Raw genomic sequence first — 18,854 nt, forward strand, 5'->3', positions numbered from 1 at the left:
AAATTTGTAGGATACAAATTTTTAAATGATTAAAAAGAATAAACGTGACTTGGAAAATGACAAAATAGCATCAATACAAAGTAATAGCATCAATTTATATTATAATATACTGTATCATAAAGAAGTAATTCAAGAGTGTCAAAGATAAATAAATTATTAAAATGATTTATAAAATCAAGTAAAAAAAAAAAAAACTTTGGTTTGTACCATCTGACATTTCACAACCCTGTTTGCTGGTTTTAGGAGAGTTTTGACACCAGGTCAGGCTTGGAAACCAGCTAGACAAACCAAAACCAGCTTCAGTTTTCTCAGCAGGGTAAAAGCCAAAACAATCAGATGAGAAAACCAAAATATTTCCGTGAGCTTCCTCCTCAGAGAGTGATCTAAAAAAGCTCTAAATCAGATTAACAAATCAGCTCTAAGCTCTTCACTGCACAAATACACCACATTTACAGCTGCTCAGTACAAAGTACTCTCCCAGAATACATCTATATAAAATAAAGACTTCTTTGATAATATTAGGTTATGATTGGTGAAATAAGATGAAATACAGGGTCTGCATGTTTTTTTGTTTTTTTGACACTGTCCAAGCTGAGTAACTTTGGGGAGTAACTTTCTGCAGTGAAAAAACAAGCTTTAAAATAAAATATTTGTCTGTAGTCTGTCATGTAATTTGATTTTAATCACTCTAACACACCTTATCATTACCTTTTGATGTTGAGATCTTCACTTAGGAAGTCTTCACTATCCTAAGATGCATGCTGAGTTTACCTATGGTCATCCCTTGAGGGGTTAACCGTGTGTGTGTGGTAACACATTCCTGGTTGTTTGTGTAGAGTGGCTACAGCCCACTCACTGCTCTTTGACTCTATTACCCTTATAAGGCCGGCGGCACCATGGCAACCAGAGGGCTTGAATAGCAGTGTCAAATCCCTGAACACACAGGCACACGCTCGCTCACCCGCCACTACTCAGAGAGAGAGAGAGAGTGAGAGAGAGAACAGTGCAAGGTTTGTTGGCCAGTCACCACAGACACTCGGGTCAGCTGTCTCTCCTGACTGTTGGATCTCATGATTTACTGATGAATGGAGAAAAGCAGGGGATGGGAAGTGGCAGACGGCTGAAAGAGCTTCGGATCAGTTCCTGGAAATGCTGAGGCCCCGTAGACCATACGGCTGGACGAACCGGCACTGACGAAACAAGGTACGGAAGGACTCTCTGTCGTATTTGCACAGTGTGTAAGACTTTCCTCTGCATGGTCAAAAGGTGCTTCCTTCTCTACAGTGAGAAGCAAGTTCAAAGAGCATTCTGGATTGTGTTGTTTAACAACGAGAAAGACCAAGGAACTTTCTTGAACTTTGATCCTTGAGGAGAAGGGTGGGGGCTGAGTTCTGTTTATCATTACCGAGGTTGCTGTCTGCATGTTTGGCATTGTGGTTTATTGCTGTTTGGAAATCAACTATTCACTAGCAGTTTAAAGGAGGCAGTCTCTTTTGGATTGTATGAAGTTTAGATAACCCCAGATGGTCTTTTTATTGCTCTTTATGTTTATGTTATCTTTCATAGCTCAGGGGACTGGAGTTCTCAGTTATCAACTCTCAGATGTTTCTCCCAACCCTTAGGGAAAGTAAAAGTAGACACAAATTAGACAACACAGTTAAATCTATAAAATGGATGTTGATATCTCAGTTAACATGGTCTCGGAAGAATTTAATGAGAAATGTTTGAGTTCAAAGACTTTGGTATCTTCAGAGAACTCTTTTGAGGAACTCTTCTGAAACTCTGGAGAAGAGACTTTTGAGATTAGTGGAAACTATCGAGATGCTAAGTGATTTTTCTTCTGTTGGTGATTAAAACAAATGAATACAAATAACACTGGCAGGTTGAGCCAAACATACCCATTTGACCTGTAATACCCGTAATGTTTCTAAACACAACGATGTGTTTCTCAGCACAGAAGGAACTGGTTTAACTTGTTGGTTACTAGGGGGCATGTCGACTAGGTTTTCCTAGTGAAATGTCACAGTGGCTGCGAGCTGAGAAGGAGTTTCATTTTATCCACGTCTCCGAGCTGTGCAGCATGTGGATGAGCTTGTCTTTTTCCCCGAAGTCTGGGTGTGTTTATGTGTAATTTATCATTTCTTGCGAAAATGGCGAGGTGAGCTATCCAACTCTGAAGTGCTCATTGAATCAAAGGGATCTTGAGATCTTCAGAGGTTTTGTGGTTAGAGGACATGAAGAAAAGCAACAGGGATGAGCGCTCCCCTCCCTGGATTTTGATATGACATTTGGCGGCAATAACATGTCAGCCTGGTAAGCCTTGGAGGTCTTCAGAGTGCTGTTAAACGTGTTTTTCCTCCAAGACTGACTTGTTCGGCTTACTGTCTGCAGCTTAAAGGGATTCGCTCTGGGCGGCTCTGAATTCTCGACGCGGGAAGGTTTCTCAAGCAGTTCCTGCTGGTGTACACAGAGATGGCCATGGTGAGCGGGGGATGGGCCAACCCCAACGGCAGCGCTAATGGACTCGCTGAGAAAGGTTACCTGCGGGGGGAGGAGGAGGGGAGCTCGCCCCGGGCAGGGAACAGCGACGTGGAAGGTGGCGAGGAGGACAAGGCCTGCGTGGTGGACTGCGGTGTGTGTGGAGACAAATCCAGCGGCAAGCACTATGGCGTTTTCACCTGCGAAGGGTGCAAGAGTTTCTTTAAAAGGAGCATCAGACGCAACCTCAACTACACTTGCAGGTGAGAAACATAGATGCATTATCTATCAAGCTGTCTTCCATTGTTAAGCAAACAGGTTCATGTTTTCCCACATAAATGGAATTCCCCTTAACTGATTTTTGACTGGTAAGACACAACAGTCTATCACACGCTCAGTTTCCAGATGTAGCTCAGCAAAGGAATTTGGCTGAACTTTCTGTGAACTCTGTTAACCTCTTACTGACATTAAAATTAGAGTGTATGTAGGTGAACATTAACACACTCATTATGTAGAGCCTGTAATAGAGGAGATGAATAAATAAAGTGATCATGTTATATGTTAATCAAGTAATAAGTACTAATATTTAGGCCATTTTCGGCAAGTAAAGAGGATTTGATTTCACATTGCATCCTTTCTTACTTGAGCACAATTGTATTTGACCAGTCAGGTCACTTACATCTTGTCCAAACTAGGTACAACACAGCAAACGACTAGTCATACAAGGACTGCATCCAAAATCGACTAACTTCCCTACTATATAGTAGGTGAAAGAATTCTGAGTACTAGTAGGCAAAAGCAGGCGACAGGAAAGGATTTATGAATGGCAGTGAAGCAATGCAACTGATGCTGCTAGGTCACATTATAATGACAACATGGCGAATGTAGTATGTCCAGATTACATTCATACTGTAGAACAGATAATGTAATTACTTATTCAAAAGAAGTACCTACTCAAGAGAGTATGCGATTTCGGACGCAGCCAAGCTATCTCTCATTGATGAGCACTAATACTGACAATGACAAAGAACCCGCAAGTCATTTTAAACTGGATTTTTTAGGTGACAGAAACTGCGATGCGACAAAGTTGAGCAGAGTTCAGATGTATGAAAAAACAACAGTGTCCACCAGTGAATCAATCACCAACAGTTAATGAAATCAGAATTTTTGCAAACCAACTGAAAATTTAACTGAAAATCAAAATCGAAAAGACTGTGTTGTTCCGAGCAACATGTAATAGCAACATGCTACATTTCCATTTCCACCAAAAAAAAATTACCCAGCCATTACATATATACATGGCTGTCGAAACACAATTTTGCATGTTGTGTGTAATTGGTCTCTTACAGCAGATCTAACATTAGCCCTGCTGCCATGGGAACTTTTGGAATGAATGAATAGAACTGTGTCCTTTGTGTTTGTACCAAGGTTATACGACTGATAATTTACCTGAGAATCACTTGAGAGCTCTTCACACATGACAGCTCATGAAGGACAGAGATTAACTCACAAAACGGGCAATACATTCAGGTTGGATTACAACCGGCTACTGAAATAGTTTTATTTATTAGTTTCTATTAGAGTTAGAATTTGTATCTTTTGAGCAATGACAAAAGATGTATTTTTCATCAATATTTAGTACAGGCAAGTTACTCTTGTCTAAAAAAAACCCAACAATCTTGTAAATTTACTTATGCAGTTGTATTAGTTTTAGGGATTGTGACAATTAATTGGGAGACAGTTATACAATCCAAGATAATGAATTTAATCTTTCATTCATAAAGGTGATTGTGTCTTAAATTACAGTGAAGCTGATATAAATACAGTGAAGCTGATATATACTTTAGATTGTTTTGTGTAGTTATGTCAAGTCTCAATATAACAATATTCCCAAGATATGCCTTTACTCAAAATTTCCATATCAGGAATGGATAGTACTAGAATGAAAAAAGGACTACACAACACCGTTTTCAACTAAAAACTTTATGCATTTTGGCCTTTCATTTACACGACAATGACGTTTTGGGGGCCTGAAAACGCAGTTTTAAAATAGGGATTAAAAGTTTTTGAAAACAATACCATTATCGTCTCCGTGTAAACTACAAAAAATTTTGTTAAATGTGCATGCGCATATTCAGTCTATAGACAGATGGTGTTTCTTTAGAAAGTGACATCATCAACTATTGGCCTGGCAGTAGAACACAGCGTTTTTAGTCGTTTTTGTGGATCCGTGTGAATGGGAATCGTTTTGATAACGTTGTCGTCTGTACGCGAAAAACACAGAGGAAAAACTTAAGTACTGATTTAGTACATAATTTTTCAGTAAACATACTTGAACGCTCATTATCTTTGGAAAAGTGCTAAATCTGAATTACCCTTTGTTATCTCGTGTACTTTCTCGGCTCAAAGGTATCTAAATTACCTTCACAGGTCAAACAGAGAGTGTCAGATTGATCAGCACCACCGTAATCAGTGTCAGTACTGCCGTCTGAAGAAGTGCTTCCGGGTCGGTATGAGGAAAGAAGGTCAGCAAACCAGTAATATGTGTAATGCAAACATTGTAAATACGTTCTTGTTTATTTTTACTAAATACCTGACAGAATAGGGAGTTATTTGTTTATAATTTGTAGGATTTTTTTATTATATTTTCCAGCGGTCCAGCGTGGTCGAATTCCTCCCTCACACGCAGGCATCAGCCCAGCCTCCATGGTTGGAGCAGGCGGTGATGTTGGAGGAGGTCCGGGCATAGGTGCTGATTTCTATAATGGTCAGCCAGTGTCTGAACTCATCTCTCAGCTGCTGAGAGCAGAGCCGTACCCCAACAGCCGCTACGGAGCCCAGTGCGGCCAGCAGCTCACAGGAGCCAACAGCTCCATCATGGGCATTGACAATATATGTGAGCTGGCAGCCCGACTGCTCTTCAGTACCATAGAGTGGGCCCGGAATATTCCGTACTTTCCTGACCTGCCCGTGTCGGACCAGGTGGCCCTTCTGAGGCTCAGCTGGAGTGAACTGTTCATCCTGAATGCTGCTCAATCGGCTCTGCCCCTGCACACGGCCCCACTACTAGCAGCAGCTGGTTTTCACTCCTCCCCCATGCCCGCTGACCGCGTCGTGTCCTTCATGGACCAGGTGCGGGTCTTCCAGGACCAGGTGGACAAACTGGCTCGACTGCAGGTGGATTCTGCTGAATACAGCTGTCTGAAAGCCATCGCTCTTTTCTCACCAGGTGAGTGATGAACCCATGTTAGAAATATATTCCAAAAGTACAGTCTTGTAGAATTCTCACCAAAATCATTATTAAATCAAGATATTCATTGTAATGCATAACTATTACTACGGTTTATACTTAGTGATACAAATTTGAATTAACTTGTTTAGACTTGTCCCAGACTATTTACACAAACATTGCCTTTGAGAGGAGTGCTATTACATTGTAGGTTATTAAACTTACCATTTTCGGCTGCCTTTCGCCACACTCAAGAGGCTTTTAGCCATGTCTATGACAATCACAGAAGCTTTTGGGCTGAAATTTTGACTTGAGTAACCATATAGCAATCCCCCGAACACCCAACAAACTGCATAGCTACTTGCTTAAAACCACTGAGAACATTTTTAACCACATAGCAAAATAGTAGAACCTTTTAATGCTTAGCAATTTGCTAAAACTTTTCAGTAAAGACATAGCAACATGCTAATACCCCTCAGAAAACATTATGCTAAAACATCTCAGAACATGTTAGTAAAGGTATAGCAAAAAGTTATAACATCATTTAACACGTGAACGCAAAGCATCATTCGAAAACCCCTCAATACAAGTTAGTGAAGGTGTGATGTATTGTATGCTTGCAAGTTTTGCATTTAAGACAGTAGAGATTCCGTAGCTATAGTCCTGGGAATGTTGGCAAATGTTCAGGGGTGCGCGTTTGCGCAGATTAAAAAATACAGAGTAAAGTTGTGGTCAAAAGACAGACATTCTTTTGAATTGATACATCACAGAAAAATTGGCGACGAGGATAAAGTTTTGTTTATGTAAGTGCCACATTATGGCGCTAATTGGAAAATAAGCGAGTTTGTTCCGAAAGCAGTCTTGGTCGGCTTATGTTGAACGGCTTGAGCAGTTCTTCGTGGCGAACAACATACGCCAGGAGAAACAGGTTGCGACCCTGTTGAGTGTGATGGGAGCAACAGGTAGTTGCTCCCATCACACTCAACAGGGTCGCAACCTGTTTCTACGGTTTACTACGGTTTACTAAGGAACTTGGTACAACCAGAGAAGCCAAAGGATAAGTCTTTACAAAGACATTGTGGACACTTTAAAGAATCATTTTGAGCTGAAGCCGTTGCTGATTGCGGAAATATTCCATTTTAATCATTGCAATCAAAGAGCTGATGAGATGGTGAAGGAATATGCAGCGGAGCTGAAATAGTGCGCTGTGAGTTCGGAGCAACGCTGGACGAGGCATTGGGTGACCGTTTCGTAAGTGGAATCTGAAACTAAACCTGCCAACAGCGACCGTTGTCCGAATCTTATTTGACATTTGTACGTGTGTTTGAGATCGCATTGAGTATGGAGACAGCAGAGAAAGACACACAACAGCTGAGAGGGCTTGACTCACGCTCGGGTGTAGTGCATGTGCAAGCAGCGAGATATATCGATCAGAGAGGGAAGAAGTGCTATAGATGTCATGGCAAAGATCACAGCCCTCAGGTATGTCATTTCAAGGATGCAAAATGCCATAATTGTGCAGAACTGGCCACATCAAAAAAGCTTGCAGTAGTAAAATAATAATAGTAAAAGGGGAGGGGCTAGCTCTGTGTGGCAGAAATTGGCTAAAAAAACTCACCTTGAACTGGAAAAAAAATGAAACATGTCAGTCAAGTGCATCAAGCAAAATCCTTTGAAGAGGTACTAGATTCGTGCTCAGAGGTGTTCAAAGATGAACTAGACACACTCCGTGGGCTTAAGGCAAAGATACTGGTGAATCCTGAAATTCCCCCACGATTTTGTAAATCACGCCCTCTGCCTTTTTCCATGAAAGCTCAAGTTGATGCTGAACTGGACCGACTGGAGAAGGCTGGAATAATCACGCCAGTAAAACACAGTGAATGGGCAGCACCCGTTGTGCCGGTGGTAAAAAAAGACAAAACCATAAAACTGTGTGGAGACTATAAATTAACTGTGAATCAAGCAGCTATGTATTGAGGAGTTGATGGCTATACTAACTGGAGGAACTGTGTTTTCTAAGGTTGACCTGGCTTCAGCGTACTTGCAGGTTCTTCTTGATGATGAGTCCAAACAGCTGCTAACCATTACACACACAGAGGATTATTTGGTTTTGCCCAACCAAAGTACAGTGGCAGCTCCCCTCTACAGACTGTTGAGAGATAATGTATCATGGGAATGAAAGCATTCAGAGCAAAGAGCTTTTGAAAAATGTAAATACTTGCTAACGAACGAAAGGGTTCTGGGACATTATGATCCAAGTCTACCACTCACCTTAGCTTCCGATTCTTCAGCTTATGGGATTGGAGCTGTTTTGCAACACACCATGGCCACTGGAGAAGAACGTCCCGTGGCTTATGCCTCACGAACTCTGGCGCCTACGGAGAAAAAGTATTCACAAATAGAAAAGAGGGGTTGGCGCTCATCTTCGGGGTAAAACAATTTCACCAATATTTGTGGGGAAGGAAATTCAAGATTGTGACTGACCATAAACCTTTGTTGACATTGTTCGGAGAGCATAAAGGTCTACCCACCATGGCAGTGGCCAGGATTCAAAGATGGGCAATCATCCTTTGAGCTTATGACTACCATATTGAATACTGTCCCTCAGAGAAACACAGTAATGTAGACAGCCTTTTGTGTGTTCCCCTGCCGGACACGACTGATGTGGGCACAGTCGTCTTGTCAGAAAATATTCATGCACTAATGCACTATCCCTTGAATGTGGACCAGGTGACGCGTGTAACAAGCAGAGACAATGTGTTATCCAAAGTCCTGAAATATGTCATTGAGTGTTGGACTGATGGATGTGGATGAAAGTTTGAAAGCTTACCACTTACAGAGATGTGAATTGTCTGCAGAGAGAGGATGCGTGCTCTGGGGCACCAGGGTGATAATAGTTGATAAACTGAGAAAAAGTTTGCTGAAAGAACTGCATGTCGGTGAAGAGATGAAAACTCTTGCCCGCAAGTATGTGTGGTGTCCTAAAGTGGATGCAGATCTGGAGCTGGTTAGCAGAGCCTGTGAGCCGTGCCAGATGGAACAAAAGGATCCACGTCAGGTTCCGTTAAACCCTTGCAAATTTCCAGGTCAAAGCTGGAAAAGACTACTCATAGACTTTGCTGGTCCTTTTCTAGGACACACATTTATGAAACTTGTGGATGCATATTTAAAGTGGCTGGAGGTGTTTAGAATGTCTCACCTCACCTCACAACCTCCCATCGCAAGACTGATGAGGTTGTTTGCGGCAAACGGACTTCCGGAGCAAATTGTCAAAAAACAATGGAACACAATTTACGTCTGAGGGGTTCAAAAACTTGCAGCTAAATGGGATTCTCCATTCAACGAGTGCGCCAGGTCATCCTGCTACCAACGGCCTTGCAGAAAGGTATGTGCAGACATTTAAAAGCGGAATAAAGAAACTTGCACACTTAACAATGGACTTGGATGATAAGATCTCTCTTGTCCTAATGCAGTATCGCACTACTCCAAACTGCACTACAGCAGATCGCAAGCAGATCTTTTTCTTAATAGACATGTGCACACTTGCCTGGACTTTGTTAATCCAGATGTCACTGTCGCTGTACACAGAAAGCAATACCTGCAAAAAATCTATCATGACCAACGTGCTGTGGAGAGGTCTTTTTCTGCAAAGGATGCTGTGTACCTTCGTAACACCACAGGAGGAGGGAACAAATGGATTCCAGGAGTGATAGTAAAGCAAACCGGGCCAGTGTTTACAAGGTTCAAGAATGAGACACAGATGTCACTTTCAGGAGACATGGTGACCAGTTGAGACCCCGGGTTGTAGAGGATGAGCTTGTTAAAGAGACTGACTGCTCAGGGACTGACACTCCGATTCAACCCTGTGCACCAGAGGAGGAAAAAGCAGTGCATGAGCCTTCTCAAGAGGACTGTGGAAGGGTTACAGGGGTGGCTCAGAGTCCACGCCGCTCATCCAGAAGTAGAAAACCACCAAAACATTTTGACCTGTAATACATGAAACATACACCCATTGCAATACCACAACGGTATAGGACTGTTATAGTCTTATACACAAATACAATGCTTATTTTGTTCTCTGATGTTGTTTTTGTAAGTAAAAACTTAACTTAAGTTGTTGGTAAAGCCAATAATGTTTTGTGGGTTTCAGGGTGAATCTGAATGATCCTTTGTTTAAAAAGGGGGGTAATGTGATGTATTGTATGCTTGCAAGTTTTGCATTTGAGAGAGTAGAGATTCCATAGCTGTAGTGCTGGGAATGTTGGAAATGTTTGGGGGCGCGCGTTTGCGCAGATTAAAAAATACAGTGTAAAGTTGTGGTCAGAAGACAGACATTCCGTCTCACGTGTATTCTTTTGAATTGATACATCACAAAAGGCATAGCAGCAACATGTAAAAACCATTCAAAATAACTGCATAACTACATGGTAAATCACTTAGAACATGTTTGTAATTGTAAAACATGCAAACAATGCTAAAACCTCTAACGATAACACATAGCAGCATGAAATAACTGTAAATGTATATCTACATGCTAAAATCACTCGGAACATGTTAGTGAAGGCATAGAAACATGCTAAAACCTCTTTAAAGCATGTTAGTAAAGGCAAAGCAACATGCTAAAAGCCCTCAGAACACTTTAGTAAAGGCATAGCAACATGCTAAAACCTCCCAGAACATGTTAGTAAAGGCAAAGCAACATGCTAAAAACCCAAAAAACACTTTAGTAAAGGCAAAGCAACATGCTTAAAGCCCTCAGAACACTTCAGTAAAGGCATAGCAACAGGCTAAAACCTCCCTGAACATGTTAGTAAAGGCAAAGCAACATGCTAAAAGCCCTCAGAACATGTTAGTAAAGGCAAAGCAACATGCTAAAAAACCTCAGAACACTTTAGTAAAGGCATAGCAACATGCTAAAACCTCACATTACATGTTAGTAAAGGCAAAGCAACATGTTAAAAGCCCTCATAACACATTAGTAAAGGCATAACATGTTAAAAGCCCTCAAAACACTTTATTAAAGGCATAGCAACATGCTAAAACCTCCGAACATGTTAGTAAAGGCATAGCAACATGTTAAAAGCTCAGAACATGTTAGTAAAGGCGAAGGCATAGCAACATGCTATTACCATTCATAACACTTTAGTAATGGCATAGCAACATGCTAAAAGCCCTCAGAACATGTTAGTACTGGCCTGACTGTTCACTATTTAGCTTTTATTGAACATCTTAAACATTACAAATTGGCCCTGAACTTGGCTCGTTCTAGTTTTGTATCTGCCACAATTAATAAATCAAGTAACAGACCAAAAGCATTATTTAACACAATAAACAAACTCACCAAACCTCAAACTCCTGATACTCTAGCTTCTGATGAACTCTGTAGTTCATTCATGACTCACCTGCTAGAAAAGACAGATGCCGTAAACCAGTGCCTCTCTAATGATGCTGCAAATATTAGTTATCTGCCGAACCAATCTGGACAGTCCCTGTCTTACTTTTCTCTGACTACTCCTTTTTCTGTCTCTGAGTTAATCTTGAAATCCAACCCTTCATCTTGTCGTCTTGACCCTGCTCCTACTCCTCTTCTGAAACTCTGCCATTCAGTTATCTCTGCACCTATTTCTCACTTCACCAATGCATCTCTTACCTCTGCTTCATTCCCTCTGCCACTCAAAACTGCTGCTGTTACCCCTGTTCTAAAAAAACAACAACCTTGATCCCTCAGTATTATCCAACTATCGTCCTATTTCAAATCTACCCTTCATGGCTAAATTACTAGAAAGTACTGTTGCCTCCCAGCTTCAGTCTTTTCTAGTCGAAAATAAGCTTTTTGATCCTCTTCAATCTGGTTTTCGCCCTCTACATAGTACTGAAACGGCACTAGTTAAGGTACTCAATGATCTGCTTCTCTCTGCTGACTCAGGTTCTCTGTCTATGCTCCTGCTGCTGGACCTCAGCTCTGCCTTCGATACTGTCTCCCATCAACTACTCATTTCTCGCCTTTTGGATGTGGGTATTTCTGGTGCTGCTCTTTCTTGGTTTTCTTCCTATCTCTCTGATAGACAGTTCTACATTTCAGTTCAAGATTTTCGTTCATCTACTGTCCCCCTGAAGCAAGTTGTCCCACAGGGATCCGTTTTAGGGCCATTACTATTTATAATTTATATAATACCTCTTGGTCAGATCCTCCGCCGTCATGGTTTTAATTATCATTTTTACGCTGACGACATTCAATTATATACTACCTGTACATCGACTCTATCTATCACAACTGACAAAATCTCTGCTTGTGTGCATGAAATAAAAGATTGGCTTCATTCAAATTTTTTAAAACTTAACATGGATAAAACTGAGTTTATCTTTACCGGACCTCCGTCACTCACTAACAAAATTCCTACTAACTTCACCTGTGAGTTCGCTGGCTCTCATATCAAACCATCTAGTACTGTTAAAAGTCTTGGTGTAATCTTTGACTCCTCTCTATCTTTCCATTCTCACATTAATTCTATCACTAAATCAGCATTCCTTCATCTACGCCGCATCGCTCAGCTCCGTCCCTTCATCACTATCTCAGACGCTGAAACTGTCATCCATGCATTTATCACATCACGTCTCGATTACTGCAATGCACTTTTTTTTGGCCTTCCTGCTAGCTCCATTTCCAAATTGCAATACATTCAAAACTCTGCTGCCAGAATACTCACCCACACCAAGCGTTCTGCACATATCACTTCCCGTGGCTTACCGTATTAAATTCAAAATTCTCCTTCTCACTTTTAAATCTCTGCACGGCTTGGCTCCCCCCTATCTCTGTAATCTGCTTCACCCCTACGCACCGACTCGCTCTCTACGATCCTCCGACTCTAGCCTTCTCGTCGTCCCTCGGCATCGCCTTGTTTCGATGGGGGGCAGATCATTCAGTGTTGTAGCACCCAAAATATGGAACTCTCTACCCCGATCACTCTGTTCTGTTAACACTCTCTCTGAATTCAAATCCATGCTCAAAACTCATTTATTTGCTGAATGTCATAACTCTTAAGTTGTACTGGAATTTTTTTATTATTAAATATTTTTTTTTCTAATTTCTCATTTTCTGTACCTACACTATCTACCTACTGTTGTTTTGTCTGCTGTCTCTGTCCTCTGCCTTTATTGTTGCTTGTCTATTTTAAAGCGTCCTTGAGCTCTGGAAAGGCGCTATATAAATAAAACTTATTATTATTATTATTAGTACATGCATAGCAACGTGTTAAATGCTCAGAACATGTCAGTAAAGGCAAAGCAACATGCTAAAAGCCCTCAGAACATGTTAGTAAAGGCATAGCAACATGTTAAAAGCCCTCATAACACTTTAGTAAAGGCATAACAACATGTTAAAAGCCCTCAAAACACTTTATTAAAGGCATAGCAACATGCTCAAACCTCCGAACATGTTAGTAAAGGCATAGCAACGTGTTAAAAGCTCAGAACATTTTAGTAAAGGTGAAGGCATAGCAACATGCTATAACCATTCATAACACTTTAGTAATGGCATAGCAACATGCTAAAAGCCCTCAGAACATGTTAGTACAGGCATAGCAACATGCTAAAAGTCACTCTTCACAAACTGATTTCCAAAAAGTTAAGAGGCCCAGTAAGGCCAAGTGTTGTTTTTTTAAGCTTATCTTTGTAAAAGAGAAAATAACAATGGCAAATGTCCATTGCGCTCACTGTTTACTGTTATTTCACTTACAGCTGTGTTGTAAACTCTCTGTTCCTCTTTAGACGCATGTGGGCTATCAGATCCGGCGCACATCGAGAGCCTGCAGGAGAAAGCACAGGTAGCCCTGACCGAGTACGAGCGCATACAGTATCCAGGTCAGCCCCAACGCTTCGGCCGACTCCTGCTGCGACTGCCTGCCCTGAGAGCCGTTCCCGCCAACCTCATCTCTCAACTCTTCTTCATGCGGCTGGTAGGCAAGACGCCAATCGAGACGCTTATCCGGGACATGCAGCTCTCTGGAAGCTCCATCAGCTGGCCATACGCACCTGGACAGTAGATGAACAATCAGAGAACTTGTTCCCATGTCCAATCTCAGGCTGCTCCCATGATTCCGCAGTAACTGTGTGGATAGATGTTGTGTTGCTGGTTTTGTTGAATTTGTATATAGTGTATGACTAAAAGAGGATGACAAATATGTTCCTATGCAGTTAAATTGAGCCATTCAGTACCAGGATACCTTATGTTTCACATCATGAGCATCAACAAAGTCTGTCAAAAATATTTGACAAGATGAATGATGAACAAAAGGCTGATTATGAAGAAGTCCGCTGACATGTGACACAGATCCAGAGTTTTAAAGAAGAGTTTATAATAGGCTAGCTTCTTCTCTTTTGAGACTGTAGTGAATTAGTGTAGATGTACTTTAAGAATCTTTGTAACAGACTGAAATGTTGGGATATATATACTTGAAAAATCAATGGTGAACAGTCAATGGCTATGTTTAGAATGGAATACTTGCATACTGCAAACTATAGGAATGTGCCTGAAGCCGAATACTATGTTCAGAAAGGAAATTATGCATTCTGGAGCCCCTAAAAGGACATGATGATGAAAAAAAATGAGATAGGAGGAAAACATATTTAAATACTTTTGAGTTCCCCTCGCAATTATAGTTGGGTAATTAAAATTGTAGGCCTACATAATTTGCGGGCATCAGAGAGCAATTCACAGGGTACTGGAATCGCTTTTGAACGCGTGTTTGCTTTTTTACTTTAACTTTCAAAATCGTGATCCATCGTATTCCATGTATAGGGAGTAGAGGTACTGAACACACATTTTACAAGATAAGATATTTGTCAGTAACGCTCAGAATCTCTTGAGCAACAAATCCTATGCAATCATCCTGTCAGTCATCTCGCCTTACTATCTTTACATGATAAGTGAAATCTGATGTACTGTAATGTAAAAGCCTTACATGTCCCTTTATGGGCTCCGTAGAATGTATTATTCATTTTCTATTCCTTCCCGAATTTAGGCTTCGGGCACATTGCTACTGCAAACTGCACACTACTGTATACTGCTTTATGTTAAATACTATGTCAAACAGTATGAAACATGCAACCTTACGTGTTCTGAACAGCACTATTCCAATTGTTGTCACATGACCTCATCATATTGCATGTTTATCATCCAAATATGATACACTGCATTGTGGAATATAGTATTCTGTGCTGTGTGTTCTGCATGTATACGTTGGCAAATGGTCATCCAGGTATTACACATTATGCACAATATACATACTATATACTGAGAAATATTATGAGTGGTATGGTAGTATGCTATTCCAAAACATAGACCATATCTTGTCCTATTTAAACAGATCTACTGAGTTTTTCATTGGGGTGGAAAAAAAACGGTACAAAATGTTACATTGCTGACTGTGGGAAGTATCCAGTATTTTTGCATATTAAAAATAAAAATCAATGATAAACAAATAAGCTCTTATTTAGGAAGACAGTTGCATTTTCAGCAGTGTATTGAAAAAAAAGTAAAATAAACAAACTGCAAACAAGAGAAAATGATATTTGGTCCAACTTTTCTTCTGAATTGTAAGACTACTGTATTTCCATGATTAGTGAAACTGCAGAAATCTATACACATTTGCTTTACTGGTAAAATACTTCCGGTTTAATAAAAGCATACCCTTTTGAATAAGAAGTGCACTTTAGCATACTTTTAAAATGAGTACTTAGAATGGAAATTATATAATTAAAAAAAAATGTATTGCAAAATAAATGTAGTGTTTTCAGACACTTAACTGCATGTTACTTGCAAATTTCAAATCAAGTAGCCTATTTACTTTAGTATATCAGTCAACACATAAAAATAAGTGTAGGGTAGACTGAATACAGTGAGACACTTTTTGCGTTTTGATTTTTCACACAAAAATAGACACTGGTTAAAATATATAAAACAGCAACAATATATTTAATATATTTATTAATAATACACACAAATTTTATTTTCATTTGCGTCCTATGCTGGCTAATGACGACGTTAAACCTGTTATCATAACACTGAACAACTAAACAGTGTGTTTCTTAATAGAAATCTATCGGGGGTACAGATAACTTACACGTGTGTCTCAACCATACCCCGCTGGCCACCTCGCACATTTCTCTAGATTTTGCAATGATCTTGCATGACACAATACCATGAAATATGCCAGTTTTTAGGGCACAGAATAACATTTATGATGACACCAGTTACATTTAACAGTCACATAAGGATAATAAGCTATTCATTGTGGACAGTGCATCGTGAAGTAGACTTATCTTAGAAAAAAAACTTTGCCGATATCTTCGGATCGGATATGTTTACGTTGTTAAAATTTCCCATGATCAAAGAGGACACTAATACACATGTGCACAGCAAAAATCACAGCTTTTGCATGCTGGGCACGCAAGTTATTTAAGGTGTCTCAACTGTACATAGTCTACCCCTTATTTAAATCATGACAAAATATGATTAAAACATAATTCAAATTTTTTTTTTAAATTAAACCTTAAAAAGTGCACGTTTTTAAAATGTACCTTAGTGTATTAAACATTTATGAAAGTGTGGTCTAAAAATATATTTTTGAAATTTGAAGTACACTACAAGTGCACGTTCAATAGATTTCTCGTCGTCAGAATACATTCATAAATTTTATAATAAACATGGGTTTATCAGTTTTTATAAGTGAGGGAAAACAAAACGTTCCCTTATAAAGAAAATTCTAGACATACCACACTGACTTTTGAAGTTTTTCAAATATTAATAATTAAAAAGAAAAGCAACATTTCTCATTTTGTTTTAGTACCAAGCTGGTTGAAGTTATGCAGGCTATCAACTGAGTAAAGCAAAAGGGAATGAGCAAAACTTTATTATGCCACCACATGTATTCATACAAGTTATCAAATGAAACTATTTTAAAAGACCATCACAGCAAAACAGAAGTGGCCTATATAATTAAAACAGACAAACAAACAAACAAACAAACAAACAAAAACGTCGGTGGCAGGTGCTGGCGTCTCGTTTTTACTCGGAGCGTAACACAGGCCATTTTCCAGTGGCTGTAGCCTAATCATTAAATTATGTCACGACACAAAGTAGCCTACAAACAATTGAGCGTACATAAACATTTATATAAAAAAAAAGAAAAAAAAAGAAACTTGACTTCATTCGACGCTGAAACGCAATTACGTTACCGAAAACTGTTTCTGTGACCCGAAGAGCGTGCACTGATTTCCAGTGGTGCTTTAACACAAAACAGGAAACTCGTGAATATTCATTGTTACCGAAAATCCCAGACACCGAAATATTTCAGAACACCGTTTCTAATACGGAAGAAGAGAAAGTCCTTGACTCCTCGGTTATTTATTATTATGTATTTTATTGTCTATGTTATTTTTGGCCTTGCTGATAATGTGCGCCGCTGGCTGTCACATGGGTCAATGACGTATAAGGATTTTCATCAGGCCAATTTTAAAATACAAAAATAATAATACCTGTTTCAATTGTTCAAACATTAAGGATGTTGTGTACACATAAATTCATATAAAAAATTTAATTCAAGTGATTTTAGTGTTTCTTCATCTAGATAAATTGGCCATAGCCTTAAAAAATGTCATGTGGTGTGACCATGATTTATCTTAAAATTAATTAATTTCCTTAACATGCTTGAATTTTTTTTTTACAAGTTCTTAGTAGTTAAAGTGTTTAGAAACAAAGTATTTGCATTTCTTTAAGTTTTTGTAAATAATTATCACACTTTTTGTTCTATAATTTTAGAGTTGCCGCCTTAAGTCTAGTTAACAGACTCATTTTTCCTGTAAATCACATAAAACTGATAAAAATGTTTTAAAAATATCATTCACTTAAGCATACTTTATCAGTGATTCATATTTCAGCCACAGAAATAAGATATTTTATTTTAAATTTAACACAGAGATTGCTTTTATTGGTCGCACCACATGATGAGTGGTCACTCCAAATGACAACGAAGACCTTACTAAAAATCTATTTAAAGAGATCAATGAACAATGCATTTTATACAAAAATAGATTTAAACCAAATTTTATACAAAATTCACAGAATTTTCCTGAACACAAACATTTTATAAACTTTTTTTTTAATAAAAATCACATCGCAAACATAAGTGCACCATTTCATTTAATCTTTACTTAGAATTTCTTTCTAACAAATAATAATGTTATAGATATAAATACAAATATTGTATATATGTAACATTTGAGTTCAATAGTTTTTGTTTTTAAGTCATTAATACTTTTATTAATCAAGGACAAATTAAATTGATACAAAAATTACAGTAAAGATATTTAGGCTAGAATGTTACAAAAGATTCTATTTAAAATAAATGCTGTTCTTCTGAACTTTCTATTCATCAAATAATCCTGACATATAAAATTTATCACTGTTTCCACAATTTCCAGTAGTAAGAAAAGAAGTATAACTAAAATCCTCAATCCGGAAATTGAGCATTAGATCTAGAGCATAGATCAGCATCGATAATAATCAAGTTTCTTGAGCAGCAAATCATTATATTAGAATGACTTCTGAAGGATCATGTGACACTGAAGACTGGAGTAATGATGCTGAAAATTTACCTTTGATCACAGGAATAAATTACAGTTTACTATATATATTAACATAGAAACCAGGTATTTTAAACTGTAATAATATTTCACTCTTATCCTAGCAAGGTACTCCACTCTTCCTGCAGGGTCAGAATTTTTACTTCACTTGGCATCTGGTAAAATAGATTAAAATAGTTTTAAATAAATAAATAAATAAATAGGCAATAATAAATACATTACTAATAAATGCATAATTACTAAACTAAACTTACATGCTACAATTTTTTCTTGTTGCATTTTTCTCATATTGTACAAAGAGTAAACATAAACCGTCTGAAATATATTTAAAAAAAAATCCCAAATTGCATAAAAATCTATTCCAAATTATACTAAGTACTTTTTGTATATAAACCATCAATTGAATATAAAAGCACAAAACCTGCCAATCTAGGACATATATCTATCATGAAAAACAGTCTGCAGTGGTCACACCACATGATATTTGGTCACACCATATGATATT

The 18,854-nt window shown here is 38.8% G+C and overlaps 1 protein-coding gene across 2 annotated transcripts; it reads left to right on the plus strand.

Moving 5' to 3' along the window:
* On the plus strand, positions 1-15,271 carry nr2f6b (nuclear receptor subfamily 2, group F, member 6b). 2 transcript variants are annotated; one of them, XM_077202710.1, is made up of 5 exons: positions 1-1,203; positions 2,392-2,741; positions 4,909-5,003; positions 5,132-5,707; positions 13,475-15,271. In XM_077202710.1, the coding sequence occupies exons 2-5, from the start codon at positions 2,473-2,475 to the stop codon at positions 13,747-13,749; spliced, it is 1,215 nt and encodes a 404-aa protein (XP_077058825.1). In that variant the 5' UTR covers positions 1-1,203; positions 2,392-2,472; the 3' UTR covers positions 13,750-15,271. The 2 variants fall into 2 exon arrangements, with proteins under 2 accessions (XP_077058825.1, XP_077058826.1); XM_077202711.1 differs by having other exon boundaries at positions 968-2,313.
* Positions 15,272-18,854: the final 3,583 nt, after the last annotated feature.

Source organism: Siphateles boraxobius, unplaced genomic scaffold (assembly GCF_051911475.1).
Source record: "Siphateles boraxobius isolate OS27281-9 unplaced genomic scaffold, OSU_SipBor_1 5, whole genome shotgun sequence".
Classification (NCBI taxonomy): Eukaryota; Metazoa; Chordata; class Actinopteri; order Cypriniformes; family Leuciscidae; genus Siphateles; species Siphateles boraxobius.

Bases quoted from the DNA above. Each gene is read 5' to 3' on its own strand.
- nr2f6b (XM_077202710.1), top strand. From the start codon at position 2,473: ATGGCCATGGTGAGCGGGGGATGGGCCAACCCCAACGGCAGCGCTAAT. The intron at 5,004-5,131 runs GTCAGCAAACCA...TATATTTTCCAG, and splicing joins GGTCGGTATGAGGAAAGAAG to CGGTCCAGCGTGGTCGAATT. The intron at 5,708-13,474 runs GTGAGTGATGAA...GTTCCTCTTTAG, and splicing joins CATCGCTCTTTTCTCACCAG to ACGCATGTGGGCTATCAGAT.